The following is a 19794-nucleotide window of genomic DNA, read 5'->3' as shown; positions in this document are numbered from 1 at the left end:
GAGTTTGGACTCGAGATTTCCATGGGAGTTATATCTGCTTTACTCTTGGCTGAACTTCACAGTATAAGTAGATGCAGTTAGTGATTTAATATAACATATGCATGAATACTTTAATATATAGGGCCTGATTCTAACTTACACCAGTTTTAGACCTGATACAGAGCAGTGTGAGATCAGAATCAAATCCATAGTTTGTGTATGCAGTAGCAGTATGTGTATCTGTATAAACACATATGTGTCCAGTTTCAAATTAACTGCACTACATTCACAGTATTATTCTGCAATATAGTTTATCTCTTGCTCTACTTAAATGCTAGGTAACCCTTCAGATTTTGTTTTTCAGCCTTCAGATAAGGAGATGTTCAGCCATTCCATCACAAGTCTGGCTATAGATCCTCTTGTCAGCAGTGACCAGAATGGGGGACTGAGTAATGGGGATGGTAAGTACTGCAGTACTTTGAAAAGGAAAGAGAAAGAAATACCATACTCTTTAATTAGTTTGTTTTGTATAGCATCCTTTAGATCTGCTTCACTTTGTGCAGTCTCTTGGCCCCATCCTGCAAATATCCATGTGCTTAACTTTATGCATGTGAGTAATGCCATTGACTTTAATAGAACTAATCACATGAGTAAAGCTAAGCACATGTGTAAACATTTGCAAAATCAACACCTTCAGTTGTAAACTCTTCAGGGCAGGAATTAGCCCTTCTTTTAGATTTCAGCAGCACAAAGGCACATTTTGGACTGGATGGGAAACGAAATTATAAATAATAACAATATACAAAGCTGTCCTGTTACCAGAGTCATTTGAACACACTATATATATGGTCAGTAGTTTGGAAAAAACAACAACTTTCTTGTTGACTTGAACATATTTTTGTATTTTAGAAAACTGAAACATGAATAAGCTCTTCCTTAATTCCTCTTGCTTTGCTGAACACTCAGAATGATTCACACCCATGTTACACCAGAAAATACTGTACTCAGCTGAAACTAAAAATAAACATGCTCTCAATACAGAGCTCCCAGGAGCCAACTGTTTTTCCTCTCTGGGTTAGACGCTGACACACTGGGCTGCATTCCCTAGTTTACAGCTAAATCCCTAATCTCACTGTGAGGCTGTAAACTAATCCGTTAAACCTTTAGCCCTCAAAAAACAATTAACAAAAGGAATTTTGAAACCTAACCTTTCTTAGGGCTGATATCATTCCCTCATACTGATTGGTGTTTCACATTTTGGTGTATTTACCTCACAGAGTGACTCAATACGCTGAGGAGGCACAGCAAAGCCAGAAGGGGAGTATTTACAGAAGCTTCCATTGGAAAGTGCATGCAACTGACAGAACCAGTTACTAAAAGGAATACTGTCTAATTCAGTTTTTTAAACTATCACAAACTTCACAGTTGGTGTAAATTGCCCTTTAAATAGCATGGACAGATTTGTTTTAATTTGTAATGTCTTTCACGGCTCTGTCTGCTGCTCCGCTGGTGTTTGTGTGGATCTTTTCAGCAAGGGAGCATGGTCAGGCCTGAGAGCAGCACTGCTTAATGTTATCAGGTTTGTCCCTCTTTCCTCCTGCTGCTTCCACTCTGTGCGCACGCTTGCTACCTAACCAGCCTCTTCACTTTCAATGGCCTTGGCAACAGCAGCATAGAGATGAGCTTTCAAAGTTCCAAACTACCCCCCGTTCCCCAGTCCTTCCCTGGTTCCTGGTGCTGCCCAGGAGCTGCATCCTGGGAGTGAAAAACACCTTACCACATTCCCATTGGTCCCTGGGTTGCAGGAGAAGATGGGTCTGCTCCTACCCTTTACCCAATTCCTGTTGTTCCCTGGCTTTGTTCAGGGATCCCAGGAGGGAAAGGAGTCTTCCTGACACCATCATTCCCAGCCTGAAACTCAGAAACATACTCAATTATGTTGCTGTGTTACAGGTAAACATCCTCTTGTTGGGCTGGGGCAAAAGTGTATGCCCAGAGCAGGGTGTGAAAGCGGTCATCATCCTTGTGCACGGCAAAGTAGAGCTGACAACCAGCAAAATCAGTGACACTGATTACACACAAAGTCCAGTCAAATCCATACATTAGACTGGAGAAGTGGAGGAAAACACCACTTTTTCTCTCCTTTTTTAAGCTTTTGTCAGTGTGAAGTGTTGCTAGGAGCTAGTAAGTAAAATAACCTCATAGAGAAATTATTTTCAGGTAGATGTCCCTTATAAAAGCATCTGATAAAATCTTGAAAGTGTTTTTATGGATTTGTGTATACTGTATATCTGACTGCCAGCAAACTTCAGTGTATACCTACATGTGCACAACCAGATAACAAGATCTGTAAATTCCATTCCAGGAGTATTATCTCTGAAAATAACAAGTTATTGTCATGTTCTGAGATGTTGGTTACATATTCTGCTTAATAGAACAGATTGCCCTTTTTTTCTTTTCTTTTCCTCCCTAAATCTAAAATGGACTACCTTATTTGTGGCTGAGTTACTAGTAATCCCTCATCTGTAGGACTAAAGGTTATCAGTTCATATTATGCATTACAGTATTAAGAAAAGTACTTCAATAAAGAACTCGTGGAGTAATGAATGTGCCCTGCAACCCAGCTGACTTCAGTAGGGTTGTACAAGGTGTGGGTCAGGTCAGAATTAGGCCATTCTGTTAAAGTAAGGGCCTTTCTATTTGTCTCAGAGAAATGAGCGAGCAGAAACCAAAGATCCAGCAGGACTTTTCAAAAGCTGAGTCCAGGATCCTCACCAACATCCTCACTCTTAACCCCAGCAGTCTCTAATATGCAAAAATGGATAGCAGCCATTTTTGAGAACATTACATATGTTGCATCTACTCGCCCATTCCCTGGGCTCACTATGAGCACTGCTGCTGTGTAAAGTGTTTTGAGAGTCATTGCATAAATAATGTGCTGTGAAACCAAACGATCTTATCTGGTAAGTATAGCAATGTCTTTTTATTTAAAACCTGAGAATCTGTGAATGTCAGAGAATTCCAAGTTATCTTTTCTCACTGTAAATAAAAAATAGTAATGCAGAAACAAAGTAGACTGTATGCTTATTTAATCTAACCTTCCTGTAGTCAGGAATAGTTGGTAAATTATTCTGTTTTATTTTTTTGTAGTTCTCTCAGAAGACAGCACAACTGCCTGCATCCAGCCTTATGAAGAAGTACAAACGTCTGTTTCTGATCTGTTAGACCATCAGGACGCTCTGGGAAAGTCAATAAAATGTCACCAGAGCCGGGAGCTTCCCAGAATTCCTCCTAATGATGCCATGGAAACCATCCTCTCCCCAAGAAATATTGAAAACGATCAGAGTCTTGGAATGGAAGGGCCTTATGAGGTCTTGAAAGATAGCGCCTCCCAAGAAAACATAGTTGAAGACTGCTTGTATGAAACTGTGAAGGAAATTAAGGACGTGGAAGTAGCAGCCAACACTGAGAGAAGCTGTGGCAGCAAACCAAAGTCTACACCGGCAGTTGCCGAAGATCTGGACCAGATTCCTGAGTGCAGGACTGAATCAGCAGAATATGCCTCCATTGACCGAAATAAAAAAAGTCGGCAAAGTACTAATTCAGAGAGTCCTCTTGGCAACACTCCAGACATGGAAGATGAGGCTCCACCTCCTGTACCTGTGAAATTTCTTGATGAAAATGAGAATGTTCAGGAAAAGAGAGCAGAGGAGGAAGAAGAGGTGACTGAGGGGGCTGGTGAACCTGATAAGGTAAACCCTATACTGACAATTGTATAATGACAGAAAAAAGACCCTATGTACGAAGATGGTAGTCATAGAGCTGAAAGTTTAAAAATCGTCTTTTATTTTAAAAAAACATATTTAAATTAAGGTCATGCATGGCTGTGAAATAGTAGAGGTGTGAAGCATACACTCCAGTCTCTCTGGTGAGGACAGTTATCCATACCAACCTGACCTCCAGACTGGATTCATGCAGTGTGCTTTAAAATATTCTGAAATTGCAGGTAGCACAAACTGCTTCTGCCTGCTTCCTCAGTGGTGTTAGATGTATGGAAGCTCTCACACTAGTTCTCTAAAGGCTGCACTGGCATCCTATTCATTTCTGTGACTTGGGGTCTTTTTCCTTTAGTTTTTGCTAATAGCTTATGCAAATAATACCTAGATGTACAAAATGGAGAGCAGGGCTTCTTGGCAGAGGCCATTCTTACTTTGAAATGCACTTCCCATATTGGTTTAACAACAGTCCAACAAAAGTTTACAGGCAGGTATGATGAGGCCCAGTCCTGAAGTTCTTACAGTCCAGAGGCCAGGTTCTCTGCTGTGTCTAAGGCACAACATAGGAGGGGACAAAAGTGACTTTAAGCTACCTTTTTGCCACCCAGATTCCACTTGCATCAGTGGTTGGGACAGCCCTCTGATGTAAGTTAAATGTGCCCTAGGAGCTACTCTAACTTAGGGTATGTCTATACTACCTGCCGGATCAGCTGGCAGCAATCAATCCAGCGGGGCTTGATTTATCGCGTGTAGCTAGACGTGATAAATCAACCCCCAAGAGCCTATACTCCACCAGGCCAAGAGGCGCAGGCGGAGTTGATGGGGGAGCATCAGCTGTCGACTCACTGCAGTGAAGACACCGCGGTGAGTAGATCTAAGGACATGGACTTCAGCTACATTATTCACGTAGCCGAAGTTGCATAACTTAGATCGATTCCCCTCTTTCCCCCCTCCCCGCCCAGAATAGACCGGCCCTTAGGCATCTTCCCCCTGGCTGACATTAAACTGCTCTGTAGGCTAGAATGGCCATAGAGTTCTTAACAGTGTTAAGATCGATCAAGTTTCACAAAAGGCTCAAATTAAATTGTAGTGTTTTTTTTCCCCATTGAGTTTGGGGGCTTTAGTGAGACAAGAACTGCTTTGGTCTTTACTTGTAAATATAGACTCCTAAAAGACATGATTGTTTATGGTCTAATCAGTGCTTTTAAGCAATTTCGGAGACTGTGTGATCACCATGGCAAAAATGTTAGCCTAGTGATCAAAGTTAACTTTTCCCGGTAGTAGGGCAATAATGTGTCTGAGCAGTTCATCACTTTGCCATATCCTAGTTCTTCTTGTACACCAGTCAAATCTGTGCTGGAGGAGACCAACCGTGGAAAGGGAAACGGAGGCAGGAAGTGCCAGCCATGCCACACTTGACCAACAGTACGTGCTACAGGGCAGCCACACCCTTATGATATGGGGTCATATTATTTGTTATTTGTGAGTGTACAAATTATATTGGGTATTTATGAGGGCTGTCAGTTAATCGCAGTTAATTCATGCGACTAACAAAAATATTAATCACGATTAAAAACATTAATTGCGAATAATTGCACTTTTAATAGAATACCAACTGAAATTTATTAAATATTTTTGGATGCTTTTCTACATTTTCAAATATATCGATTTCAATTACAACACAGAATAGAAAATATACAGTGCTCACTTTATATTTTTTATTACAAATATTTGCACTGTAAAAATGATAAACAAAAGAAATAGTATTTTTCAATTCACCTCATATAAGTACTGGAATGCAATCTCTTTATCATGAAAATACAAGTTACAAATGTAGGGTTTTTTTGTTACATAACTGTCCTCTAAAACAAATCAATGTAAAACTTCAGAGCCTACAAGTTCACTCCATCCTACTTCTTGTTCAGCCAATCACTAAGAGAAACAAGTTTGTTTACATTTACGGGAGATAATGCTGCCTCCTCCTTAATTACAGTGTCACCTGAAAGTGAGAACAGGTGTTCGCATGGCACTGTTGTAGCTGGGGTCGCAAGATATTTACGTGCCAAATGTGATAAAGATTCATATGCCTCTTCATGCTTCAGCCATTGTTCCAGAGGACATACTTCCATGCTGATGATACTCGTTAAAAAATAATGCGTTAATTAAGTTTGTGACTTCCAAAATCTGAGAGGGATGAAGTGTTGAGCATGCTTTCAGAAATCTTAAAGAGCAAGACTCTGATGAGGAAACTACAGAACCCAAACCACCAAAAAAGAAAATAAACCTTCTGCTGATGGCATCTGTCTGACTCAGATGATGAAAATGAACATGTGTTGGTCCACACTACTTTGGATCATTACCAAGCAGAACCCATCAGCAGCATGAATGCATGTTCTTTGGAATGGCGGTTGAAGCATGAAGGGAAATATGAATCTTTAGCGCATCTGACATGTAAAATATCTTGCGACACCGGCTAAAACAGTGCCATGCAAACACCTGTTCTCACTTTCAGGTGACGTTGTAAACAAGAAGCAGGCAGCATTATCTTCTGCAAATGTAAACAAACTTGTTTATCTGAGAAATTGGCTGAACAGGAAGTAGGACTGAGTGGACTTGTAGGCTCCAAAGTTTTACACAGTTTTATTTTTGAATGCAGATATTTTTTGGACATAATTCTATATTTGTAAGTTCAACTTTCATGATAAAGAGATTGCACTACAGTACTTGCTTGTATTAGGTGAATTGAAAAATACTATTTCTTTTGTTTTTTACAGTGCAAATATTTGTAATAAAAATAAATATAAATTGAGCACTGTACATTTTATATTCTGTGTTGTAATTGAAATCAATATATTTGAAAATGTAGAAAACATCCAAAAATATTTAAATAATGGTATTCTATTATTAACAGCACGATTAATCACATGATTAATCGCTATTAATCTTTTTAATCACTTAGCCCTAGTATTTATTAAAATATTAACAAATCTAGAAGTTTCACAAGTTTTAATGTGATTTTGTCTGAAATGTGTATTGGATATACATTACTTGCTATTTATTATTGGTAAGTCTCTTATTTGACATGTTTCAATCATCCAATCAGGGAGCAGATAAACACCATATAATATAGGTGGCTATATTAGAGTTAAAGTGGACAATTTACACACAACTCATAAGCTCGAAAATTATTCATCAAGACTGTTCAGTGTATACTTGCAAATAACAAGGTTACTAAAAGAAAATCAAGATTGCTTTGCTAATAATTAACCAAAAAGAGCTGAATATATAATAAATATTATATGTAATGAAAATTAACACCAACCCTAATATTTATGGGGAAAATTTCTTGGTATTAATAACTTTATTCCTGTCAGGTGTGAAAAATCTTCCAAAAAATCATTTTATTTCATAGTCGTTGATACAAAGAAATGTATTCGCTGCTCTGTAGCTCCCCAGTCCAGAGAATACAATGTCAGAATCTGCTGGGACTGGGAATTGATTAAAATGGTTCACGCTTTGAAGAATTAATCAAGAGATGACACATACAGATCCCTAAGTGCCAGAGAAAAGGTGTTTGTCTAAATAAAATTTATTCAGAGTAAAAGTCATCCCGAGTTAGAGCTCCGGCAGCATCACATGTTTCTTGCCATGTACATGCATAATGCATTGAATTGCAGGCCTGTTCTGTCCTTGAGAACTACGGCTGCAGCACTGTTGAAAATGGGAACTGATTGAATATTGTAAGCATTGTAGATGGGAGTTGTTGTAGGGTTTTTTTAATTCTAATTTCCCATTCCTCTATTTAGCTTTCACTATCAATGCACAGCAGCATCTGCTGGTTCTGCTGTAGCAACAAAAAAGGGAATGTTTATGTAAATGTAATGTTTATCTTTGATTTTGTTGTTAAACCAACTTCACGGGTGACACCTTCATTTCCTCAGTTGTGAAGCCAAAGCCTCCAACCCAACCAACATCAAGACATCAGCCACAACCATTTTGCAAAGGCTCCATTAACGTTTTAACAAAGAATGGTACCTCCAGTAACTCGTGTCTCTTTTAAGGGGATATTATTCCCTTGAATTTGTTTAAACTAATTAGTTTTAATTAGAAATAATCCTTAGATGTAAATAGTGTGATATGGTAAGCCTTACATAACAGCCTGGTCTTAATTGTTCATGATTGTAAACCTTTTGCAGACTCATTATTTCACTGGAAATCTAACTGCAGGAATCCTATAGAACACAGTACATTTAACTATTGAATTGTTTTTACCTTTCTTTATGAAAGTTAGGTTCAGAACAACACTGGTGCACTAAAAAGCCATACTACCCTCAGGGCTGTTTATCTCAAAAGCAGTAGCATAGATATTAGTTGACATAAAATAGAATGGAGTGAGCAAATACCCATGTAATATATATTGATTCTAAGGGGAATGCTGTATTACAGGTTTCACAATGTTCACTGTTAATGAAGGTTTTTTCTCTTACAGAGGCTTAGTTCACTGTCTTACAAGTCTCGAGAGGAAGACCCGTCTCTGACAGAAGATGATGTAGGTTTCTTGCATGAAATTTAATAACTAACCAGAAGATTTTTTTTTCAGACTCAGATCAGCATAAGTTGTGCATGATTAAGTGGAGTCTAAGAAAGGTGAAAATTCTCTATAGGGAGACTAAAGCGGTGGATTATTTTTTCAGTTTATAAAGCCAAAGTCATAAAATCTGAGGTGTTTTAAAGTAGAATGTTGCATTTTGGTTTTTCATACCTGTTATTAGGGGGTTACTGCCTTGTAAAGAAATAATGCCAGTAATAATTTGAGGCCAGAAATAGTCCAGTTGATTTCAATGAGGAGTTCTGCTTAAAATTAATCAATGGCCCAATATGACCTGTTTTTTTTTAAGTGCTCCCCCACCCACAGTGCTGGGGAAATGTAAAATAGATTTAAAACATAATAAAGCCATTTGGAATATAAAGCCATCCTCTAAAAATTTATACAAGTAAAACAAACTAAGGGGATCCAATAGGGAAGGAAAAGAAAAGTTAAAAAAAAAAAGAGGCCAAGTGTGGTCACCTCCAGTAACCCCATGAAATATACAAATATTTGTTGTCTAAACTAAAAAGCAAACACAAACTTTACAGTGCACCACATGATCTCATATATTCTATTTAGAGAGCCACAAACAGGCAGTCATCCTTGAACTTGGGTTCCTTTAATTTAGCCTGAGAATCTGTGTGTGCATGAACATGGTATTTCAGGAAATCTATTAGTAGGAAAACTTTCTGTCTGTATTTTGTATTGTTTGCAGGAAATAAGAGATGGGAAAGATCACCACCTGGAAAGTGATACATCCGTTAATTAAAAAATACAACAAACTAATTATGGAAGTGTTTGCACTGCCTATGTGAATCACAGGTGCACCTGCAGCACTCAGTGTTGTCTTATGATAATGCACATCTCTTGTTTCTTAATTCACTTCATCCAAATCATAAGTAACCCCGCATGTGTGTGAAAGACCCAAGATGCAACAGAAGAGCTATGCTTCCATTAACAAAGGTGGTAGGCTCAGAAAACCCACATAGGTGAGCTCTACCCCTGCTTTACGCACTGCAGGGCTCTCTGCTTCCCAGTAGAGAAGGGGTAGAGACAGAAGTGGAACCACAAAGTCAAATCCACATGCAGGGTGGAGCAGTGAGTATCATCCACTTCTGCATCACATACCTAAAGCAGTGGCTGGGTGCTGTCTACTGCATTCTGGGGTTCAGGATTCCAAGTCTGGGCTCCAGGCCTTTTATGTGGGCTTGTTTGAGTACATGACCCCTTTACTCAGCTCTGTGTTTTCTGAGATTTGGCTCTTTTTATTAATTATTCCCTTTGAAAGTGCCATTTTATTGAACCATTCATGCCCTTGTTTGAGGTTTATTATTTCATAGCTTCTCAGGCATGTTAATTTTGTCATCCGCTAGTGGGAACTGGCTAGTGTGACCTTGGGTGTTCCCTCTCCCTGTCAGCCTCCAAGACATGCTGACAAGGGTTTGCTCTTTAACTTGCAGTCCTAAATCACAGAGGGACTAAGTCTGTAGCCCTTGCTCATGAAGCAATCCCACTGAAGTCAAATGAGTAGAGTCTGCAGCATCAGGCACAGCATTAGCTCTAGTTTTATTTAATATCACCTTGGCTGAGTAAATTTTGTCCCCCATTTTTATTTTCTCTTCACATCCTTGGTCCCTCATAGAACCTGTGACTACTATAGTTACAGTGCAGCCTCTATCCAAGGATAAAAGAGTAGCCATTCTGTCTAAAATTCGGTACAAATTACATTCCACCCCCTCACACACACATTGCTTTCCAGAAGCTGAAACCAGTCATCTCCTTGTCACACCCACAGTCAGCCAGAGAATAGTGAATATTGAGGTAAAACTTACTGTAACTCTATCAACTTTCCCACAGGGCTGGCTATCTTTTGTATACAGATTGGACTACAAGGGATTATGTTTAATGGTTGTTTTTAATAAATAATGTTTTCTCCATAAAGAAAAATCAATGCATGTAGCAGCAATATATTTTTCCATGCCTGACTTCAAAACAGATTGAGGATGATGGAACAGAAGTTCTTTACGATGCTTAAAAATTAAATCGCTCTCTCTCTCTCCCCTAGATTTCAGCTATGTACTCTTCTGTGAGTAAACCAGGACAGGCCATCAGAACACTGGATTCTGCTTACACTAGTATTCAAGAAGTTGTACCTCAAAGGTCCCCATCTATTTGCAGTGGCCTCTATGCTAGCGTAAAGGACTTGGAAAACACCTCAGACATTACCAGTGTGCCTCAGTCAGCGGATAGGCCAAATGGGGAGTCAGAACCAGACTACGAAGTTGTCCAGTCAGCAAGCCAAGAGGAAGACAAGACCTTATCAGTGCCTAACACCAGCCAAGCTGTTCTTCAAGGAGAGAATGACTATGAAAGTATAGGGGACTTGCAGCAAAACTCTAGGGATACCACCAGACTTTAATTGCCCTGGCCACAAGATTACGGCAGGTATTATCAACAGGTATTTTCAACAGATTCATGTGAAACAAAAACAGGAATATTTTTCCTTTTGAACAACAGAAAGTCAAAGTATAAGTACAGAACAAAAGTTAAAGGCAAGGAAGCAAAGCATTTTTCATTCAGGCTGCACTATCTTGCTGGGGGTGTGAACCTCACTAGAACAATTACATCAGTTCAGAATTCATATCAAAAGGGTTTAAAGGATCCTTTATTGCTAGAGTTTCAAGACAACCTGGGAAAGAGTACCACATTTGTCACCTCAAAGTGATCATTTCTGAAAAATACTGTCATTAAAGAAAACCAGCTTTACATTTTAAAATATTATTCTTGTCATTAGCTTCAATATATTTCTCAAGGATCGTTTGCCTTCAATTTCAGCCCTCCTCTTCAAAGAGCAAATCTCAGATTGTCTTAGCTCCGTACTTCAACTCAGACTTTTTTGTGGGGCCAGGAAAAATGAGTTTAACTTCTCTACATAGGAGAAGCTCTGTATTTCAGTATATTAGGACTGTGAGCTCTTGCAGCCAGATGTGATCAGAAATAGAGACAGAATATTAATGTGTTCCATTCCATTTTCATTACTGCAGTAGTCTAAACAAAGGTACTTCAGTTCACAAGTGACTTATATCAATAATACTTGAATTCATTTTGTAGCATCCATGTTTTTTTAAGTCAAGCTTTAGAATTTGACTGTCAGTATTTAAAGACTGGTATTTGTAGGGGTTGTTTGTTGCCTTTTTAAAATTATCTGGGAGCATATTGCTTTAAAACTATAGCCTTAACATTTAGGTTCTGTCTCTCACACACATTCAGACTTACACACACAGCATTTGGGCAGCTGTCATGTTACATCTGAAGGGTTGTGCAAATGAATGTCCAGTCCACATTAACGCAGCATTGACCTCATCTTTAAGAAATCTGCTTCTTTTAAGTTACTCAACTTAGATGTAATCAGATCAAAATGTAAAAAACATATTTTTTTATTATGAGAATTTATTTACTGGGTGTGGTACGTGGGGGTTGATATTTTAAGTTTTATGCTTACTTCCTAACAAATTTTCCATGTTCAAAAATATAGTATATTAACTTGCCATTTTATGTAACCAAAAATATTGTGATTTTAAAAACATTACCTATTAGTTATAATAGAAGCACATAAATTAATATGTTCATTGTTACTAGGCTTTGTCTGATTTCTAAACAGGTATATAGAATATACCTTGCTGTTTTTTCAAAAATCAAAATCATTCAGCCTCTGCAAAGACCACTTTGTTAAAAGGCAAAGAGAGAAAAGAAGAGGATGAGAAATGTTGAGGGAAAGCCACTAGTGCTCACCATTCCTATGCTAAAAAGTAATGGGGAAAGAAAACAGCGAGGGAGGAGAAGAATCTCTTGGGATGTGATGGTAATTGACCGTTTTGGCAACCAGTTTTAAAACCAGTATCATTCTAGAGAATTCAAGTTACATGGTTACTAATAAAAACAAAGTGTATGGCTAAGGCCAGGTCCACACTACAACGTTAAATCGATTTAAACAGCGTTAAATCGATTTAACGCTGTACCCGTCCACACTACAAGGCACTTAAAATCGATTTTAAGGGGTCTTAAAATCGATTTCTGTACTCCAGCTAAACGAAAGGAGTAACCCTAAAATCGATATTACTAAATCGATTTAGGGTTAGTGTGGACGGAAATCGAAGTTATTGGTCCCATTCTTTTACTGAGCTACCCAGAGTGCACCGCTCCGGAAATCGATGGTAGCCTGGGACCATGGACGCACACCACCGGAGTAATGTGCCCTAGTGTGGACGTGTAAAATCGATTTTATAAAATCTGTTTTGTAAAATCGATTTTATTAATTTCGATTTTACTCTGTAGTGTGGATGTGGCCTTAGAGAGATTACATAGATAGGTGTTTTGCTGGTTCTTTTGTTTCTTTCAACACACCATAATGGGCCACACTAAGAACACAGGAAAATGCACCGCATCTGTGTGTGTGTGTGTATGTATGTATGTGTGTTTGTATATGCAATATTATGTAGTATGTGTTTGAAAATGTTTGTTTTTGCTTTAAAAAAAAAAAGAAAAAAGATACTCATACATTGAGATTGACCCACTTAGTGGTATAATCATAGAATCTCAGGGTTGGAAGGGACCTCAGGAAGTCATCTAGTCCAACCCCCTGCTCAAAGCAGGACTAATCCCCAGACAGATTTTTGCCCCAGATCCCTCAATGGCCCCCTCAAGGATTGAGCTCACAACCCTGGGTTTAGCAGGCCAATGTTCAAACCACTGAGCCATCCCTCCCCCTATATCTGTTTCAGTTGGTATTAAGGAATACTGGTAATTGTTACCAGGGATGTATCAAATCTAACTGGGTATTTTCATAACTCATGGGCACAGTAAATACTTGGTCTCATAAAGCACTACATACCAAACATGAATTTGTTTAATAACACACAGTTATGAAAGTGATTTTTTAAACTGTAAGCAGTAAATTCACTCATTCATTACTATACAACACACATTAGAATTATTTTGTGAAGCAGTAGTACTTTTCAATGAAATCTTGCAGTATCAGAGCAATGAAAACTTTCTGGATCCTGACCTCTCACTCAGTCTGGGACATTTGGGCTGTGACTTTTTTCCTGTACCTGCAGAGGCAATTCAGATTAAGCCGAAAGTATCTTGGGCCTGGCTCAAAGTCCTCTCAGTACTTTCATACTTGTGCCAGATTCTCTGCCTCCAGTTCATTGTTTCTGCCTCTTCCACCTTTCAAAGCCGATTTTGGGGGAGCTGCAGCCAAAATCTTTCCCCCCATTTCCTTTCCTCAAAAATTTTGGAGGGTGGTGCCCTAAACAAGGGCCCCTGCTGAGATCCTTCTTTGCCTATTCTTCCCACCCCCATCATGGCAGCACAGGTCAAGGGACAAGAGGCATACCATTTGCAAGGAGATCTTCTCAGGAGCCACACATGGGAAGATCTGCCAAGACTACTCCCTAAGGTGCTCAGAGTCTGGGTGGCTAGTTGGGGCATTTATATCCCTTCAAACCAGCTGAGATTCCTTTGTGAGAGTGGATCAGTGCTCTTCAACTGTTGGAAGCCAGCAAACAGAACAGTCCTCCTGGAGAAGGACTCTTCAGGGGCAAGTCCAAAATTCCCATTCAACCTCCAGGTCCAATCCACCTTTAAAGAGAAATGTGCCAGGGTCCCATCCCGAGTTCTTACCTGGTTAATTTAATCACTTGACAAGGAATCTGGCATCTCTTCTCACTCCTTTCCAAGAGTAAGATCTAGACTCTTAGTGATGCTTCCACTGCATTTCCTCTTCAGCTGTATATTGGAGGAGGCGAAGCAACAGAGTTCAGCAACGTCCTTCAGCAGATGTTTCAAACTAGGATCACAAAATAGATGAATACTAGTACTGTAAGGCAGAGGGACATGCTTTGCCTGGCCTTACTTCTCTCTGCCTTTCCATGCTCACTACATCCCAAATGTCTCATATTAGGGGTGAGGTCAGTATCCAGAACATAGAATTTGCTACCTTATTATTTTCTTTCTAGGACCTGCTCTACACTTAAAAGTTTTGCTGGCATATGTACATTGGTTAGTAGTGTGAAAAAAATCACACCCTAATCAGCATAGCTGTGTCAGCAAAAGTCCTAGTGGAGATACCAGTAAAAATGTCCTTTGGCTGGAATCACTAATTTCTTTCAGGGAACTGGGGTAAACTATGCCAGTAAATCACTCTCTTTGTCAGTATAAACTAGTATCTCACAATACAAACTCTCTCCACTAGGAACGTTTGCTGATTTAGTTTTACCAGCAAATCTTTTCTAGTGTAGTCAAGGCCTAAAACTGATCTCGCCGCAAAGATAAAGCCACAGAGTATCTATATCACATCCTTATTGAGGCCCAGGTACCTAGTTACCAAGATAATCTAATCTATTCATAATCTGATCTACTGATTAGTATTCAGTGTTTCCATACCACTTCATAAGCGTTCATTTAGTACAGAGGTAGAGAAGAAGTGACCAGCCCCAGAAGCCCCTTAGACAAGTCAGAACTGACTGCAATTTGTAGGAAGAGAAACTAAATGTCTTTGCAAGTCAGAATGGTTAGTCTCAGGATGGGAATAGTCATGTCACAATCTTTCCAGAAAGATAGATGTTACAACAAAGCCTTGCAATGAAGAATTATTGATCTTCTTTTGTAAATCTTTAGTGATCCAGTGAACTTTCAAGCCAGGCGCATTCTGGGTCTACATCTATCTAGGATTAATAGTTGCTCGTGGTCTTTTGCATTAAATACACTTGTAAACTCGCTCATATGTAGCACAGTTCATAGTATTAGAAAAAAAATTGCAGGAGGGAAATAGGTGCTGTGATTCAAACTCTCACTGGTCACCCAAAGCTGAAATCTTCCACAGTACCAGTTGGTTAGGTGTCAACTGCTGCATCCTTCAGGACATAACATATTGTGCCTTTAGGAATCCATCTTCCAAGGATTCTTCTGGGCTATATACTTTTCCGTGGATCCCTGCACAGCTCCTGCTGATAGTCTAGCTCAAAATTCTGTATACTTGGTGTTCTCTGTTGTTAAACCTTTCAATGGTGCTTTTTAAGATGCTGGATAAATAGTTTCAATGTGCTTTGTCAAAGCTGAAACGTAAAGCTGTGACATATATCATTCTCTGTTGCAACGTGTGCTTTCCAGAACTTAGCTTTAGCAGTGTTATTCTAACTGCAAAACTCTCTAACAATGATTCTTTTTTCCTCATCAGCTCACACAGATTCAAAACGGAGTCCTCACACCTCACAAGCCTAGACTGGTCAATCAGTATTTTAAATCAGCCAATCAGAGCCAGTGCCTGGACTTAGGATCAGCTGGACATATGAAGGTGTGATCTGTACATTATGGGGTTGGAATAATATATAAATAGGGCCCAGTTCAGGGACTTACCTCCCACTCCCAATTCTGTATATACATTTTACTTTGTAGTCTAATGAAATATAGTCCTGAAACATGAATTGGAGTCAAATTCTGAGGTCCTTTCTTTGCCTTTAAACAGGCAAACTCTCATCTAATTCAGATTTGAATCACTGACTTCAATTGGAGCATGTCTGAGTAAGGCTATTGGACTTTGCCCGAATGAAGAACTTGGGATGTAGCTTCTTGCAAAATACAAGAATTCAGAAAGAACGACTCAGCATCTCAGACAGTGGTTTGTTGCGCTATTACAGATCTCAAACCAAACACTGTTCTGAGGGAAAGAAGCTCAGCTTTTACTGACTTGGATGAGCATTGCAACTGTTTACACCTGTGCAAAAGTTGTTCCCTAGTGTCTCTCTGTAGGATGGTAGTGATGGAGGACATTGTGAAGGGAGCTCTCTGTCTGAGGAAAGGCAGGAAGATATGTTTCAGCATCCCTTTCCAGCTAGCCATAGCTTATTGTGATAAAGGAAATTGGTAGATTTATAACACTGAAGAGATAAATGGGACAAGGGAGTTCCCAAACTCATAAAGTTATCTGAAGTCCCTTCCTTGCAGAATGGAGAGCCCCATCATATATACCATTGAATGGGTCAGTATAGAAGAACACATGCTCAGAATTCTTATGTTCCCCCCTCAACCTAGAAACATACAATAGATTTATTTCCTACATGCCAATTTTTCAGTAGTGCTAAAGCATACCACATGCACTGGGCATTGCACTTCTCTTGAGGGCTAGTGCAAACATGAATGGTGAATTCTGATTGTGATCAGTTTCTGATGTGACCCAGTGATCAGTTTACGAAACATAACTGCACATCTTGCATATGTAAACCACTGGTCAGTGTGTATTCATGCATCTGTCCTCAATCCACAGAGGACATGAGTTGGCTACAGTGCCTGGCTGTCTAGTTCAAGCTATAACAACTCATGCTTTTAGCTCTGGAGGGCCCCAGTTCAAACCCTTGCCAAGCTGGCAATCATCACACACAGGCTGACAAAGTGCCTACAGCTAAAGATATAAACAGATCACTGTTTCTGCACAGGAGTTATTAGGCTGATCTACTGTATGTGCTGTTGTCCTGCTGTTCATTTTTTAAACTTATGGCTTTCAGTTATGTTCTTTTTATCCTTTTAATAATAGTTGCTCACAAGTTTTGTATATTTACAAACCCACTGGCTAATTTTAACAAGCATGAGTACATGTTTGTAACAGAAAAGATAAAAGGGAACTCTTTGGTTTAAAAGGCACCTATGTTCAAAGGGTAGCTGTGTTATTTCTTCCTGTTTGTATGAAAATAACAAACTGTTCAGATGATTGGAGGGTACTTAAAGTTGATTTTGTTTTAAGGATTCTATTATTTATTTTATGTGGAATGACTTCCTTTCAGTACAATATAATGTTGCCACCTCTTGCATTTTATATGAATCTCATAAAATGTAGTGTTGGTGGGAGGGATGTTTAGTGTATCCAGCTCCTGGAATCCTGTGATTTCTTGAGATCTCAGCTTTTTAATGTTTTTTAATGAAAATTTCTAATGCCTCATAGTTTCAGAGAAAAGCTTGAAAACATGACAAAAGTGTAACCAAAAGGGTCTACAACCCAACACACAAATTTTATTGTTTTCAAATTCATGATCTCTTTAACACTGGGAGTTGGCAGTGCTGAAGCTTTGACTTTGTAATGCCCTGAAAGAGACTTAAAATATTTCATTTCTGGCTTTCACTATAGGTTGGGTTTGTAACTTTCGTCATTTATCTAGCTGTTTAGTTGTTGGTGTTTTTTGTCACGTTGACAGCAATCGGCATTTTAACAACATTTTAGTCCTTTTTGAAATATGACTTAGCTATCAGAGGGTACGGACGCTGCATCAGATTGAGAACTTAGAGTGGAATTTTCAACAGCTGCTAACTGATTTAGGCCCTATGCTCCTAAGTCACTTAAGTCCTTTTGAAAACCACAGATCCTGCAGATCTTACTCAGGCGAATAGCTGTCACCTTGGCAAGCAGCCCAGCTGACAAGCAAGGATTGGTGAAACATAAATAGACAATTTGATAAAAATGTATTTTTAAAAACACACCTCAGAGGACAAGAACTTTTCAGGCTCAAGCAAGCATGTGCAGTCTCTCAAATACCAGAGGACACTTGCATTTTGCTTTTATCCTTGAGGCTATATCAGAACTATTACTTAGCCCATTTCCTCAGGGTTTCCCTACAAGCAACCAGCTCCAGTCTACTGCTCTGGCTTTGTACAGGCAACTGGATATACTTAGTAGCTGCTGATTTGCACCTGTGTCTCTCTTAATTATTTCCACCTGCGCCTGTCTCTACTCCTGGAAGCGGCTGTTTGCTTCACAAGCTTTAACGCATACCAGGAAAGCTAGCGGATCCTCCTCAGGCAGACCAGTTCTTCAATTTAAAGAGAAGGATGTTGAGAGCCAAACTGCTAAACCAGAAAAGGTGGTTTCTTCTTGGGGGTGAAATGTAGAATGCTGTAGCAACTGGAAGAAGAATAAGAAAAGGGATGACAGGTAAGTTTCATTTATGTTTCAGCCATACCACAGAGATGCGTTCCTCCCAGGAAAGATTCCCCTAGCAGGAGAGACTGCAATTCAAGGGGAACATTCCCAATGCCTAGGAAGAGGTGAATACAGCTCCTTCCATCTCTCTTCAGGAGTCTTGCTCCTGAAGGTTTTGGAGTTCTCAAACTTCATTGCACTGCACCCCCCTTCTGGCAACAAAAATTACTACAGGACCTCAGGAGGGGGATCAAAGCCTGAGCCTGCCCAAGCGCCAGCACCCCAGATGTGGGGGCCAAAGCCCAAGGGCTTCAGCCACAGGCAGGGGTCCTGTAACCTGAGCTCCACCGCCCAGGGCTAAAGCCTTTGGCCCCAGGTGGTGGGGCTTGGGGTTTGACCCCGGGCCCCAGTAAGTGTAAGCCAGTCCTGGTGACCCCATTAAAACGAGGTTGTGACCCACTTTGGGGTCCCCACCCACAGTTTGAGAACTGCTGCCCTAAACAAAAAGATGCAATGGCAGGAATTTTCTCCTCCCTCTGCTCCATGCTGTTCTCTGCTAGCTTTTTCTGGAGAGCCCAGATAAACAAAAATAAATAAATGAAAACTTAGCTTCTAATTAGACAGCACTGTATGGGAAATCTCCAGTGGACAAGTTTTGCGATTGCAGTGATGGAAATCCTGTTTAACCACTGCCTTCAAGGTGTTGATCCACACAGTGCGCTAATAGACTGTGACTGAAATTAGAATTGGCCTCCTTAATTTCAGTAGGATTATTTGCAAATATAAGAGTTGCAGGAGCAGGCCCTTAAATACAAAGCAGCTAATTCGTGTTTCTGTGAGTATTCTGTGTATTACAACTGAAGTGATAAAAGGTTCTTTATTTCTCTGACCCTAGTCTACAATTGAGCATGACTTCCATTGCAGCCAATGGAAAAAGCTCCGTATTTCTATGGGGAAATGTTATTAATAGTAGCTATTACAAAGAGTTTGCCTCGATAATAATTCTCCAAGCATTTGCTTTAAATCAGGTATAAAAAATAGCTAGACTTCAGCACAAAAATCTTTATTTATGCATGAGATATCGTATTCTTAAAGCATATGGGGTTTATAATTGTAATTATAGGCACTTGTTTTTAGTTTAACTATTGTTCTATAATGGAAAACATTTCTTATTGGAATGATTTCTTCGTAATGGTCTATTAAGGAACAAATAGTGTTTTCTGGGCTATAGTTGACTTTTGTCACTGAAGCAGAACTGCAAAATATTCTCTGACCATCCTGATTTGAAAATGAGATGATTAGAGCTGAATCCAACTATCATATCTTGGACTAGATACAGAGAACGTATTAAATAGACTGTATGTAGTTCAGATGCATGGATAGTGAGATGTTTAATGGAATGGTTGTAATATAAGAAAGTGCAATCAGCGCATGCAGACTTCCAAGAGGGCAGCATCTCAGCATTGTTTGCAATATAGTTG

General features: G+C 39.4%; 1 protein-coding gene across 8 annotated transcripts in view; it reads left to right on the top strand.

Moving 5' to 3' along the window:
• The window catches only part of PAG1 (phosphoprotein membrane anchor with glycosphingolipid microdomains 1), a 164727-nt gene extending 152432 nt beyond the window's left edge, over positions 1-12295 (top strand). For all 8 annotated transcript variants that reach the window (XM_050941057.1, XM_050941056.1, XM_050941054.1 and 5 more), the window contains 4 exons: positions 344-440; positions 3130-3731; positions 8245-8304; positions 10409-12295. In XM_050941057.1, coding sequence (XP_050797014.1) covers positions 344-440; positions 3130-3731; positions 8245-8304; positions 10409-10762 — 1113 coding nt within the window. In that variant the 3' untranslated portion in view covers positions 10763-12295. The remainder of the gene's footprint in view (positions 1-343; positions 441-3129; positions 3732-8244; positions 8305-10408) is intronic.
• Positions 12296-19794: the final 7499 nt, after the last annotated feature.

The sequence above is a fragment of the Gopherus flavomarginatus genome, chromosome 2 (genome assembly GCF_025201925.1).
Source record: "Gopherus flavomarginatus isolate rGopFla2 chromosome 2, rGopFla2.mat.asm, whole genome shotgun sequence".
Lineage (NCBI taxonomy): Eukaryota > Metazoa > Chordata > Testudines > Testudinidae > Gopherus > Gopherus flavomarginatus.
This window is presented reverse-complemented; position numbering and strand designations above follow the sequence as displayed.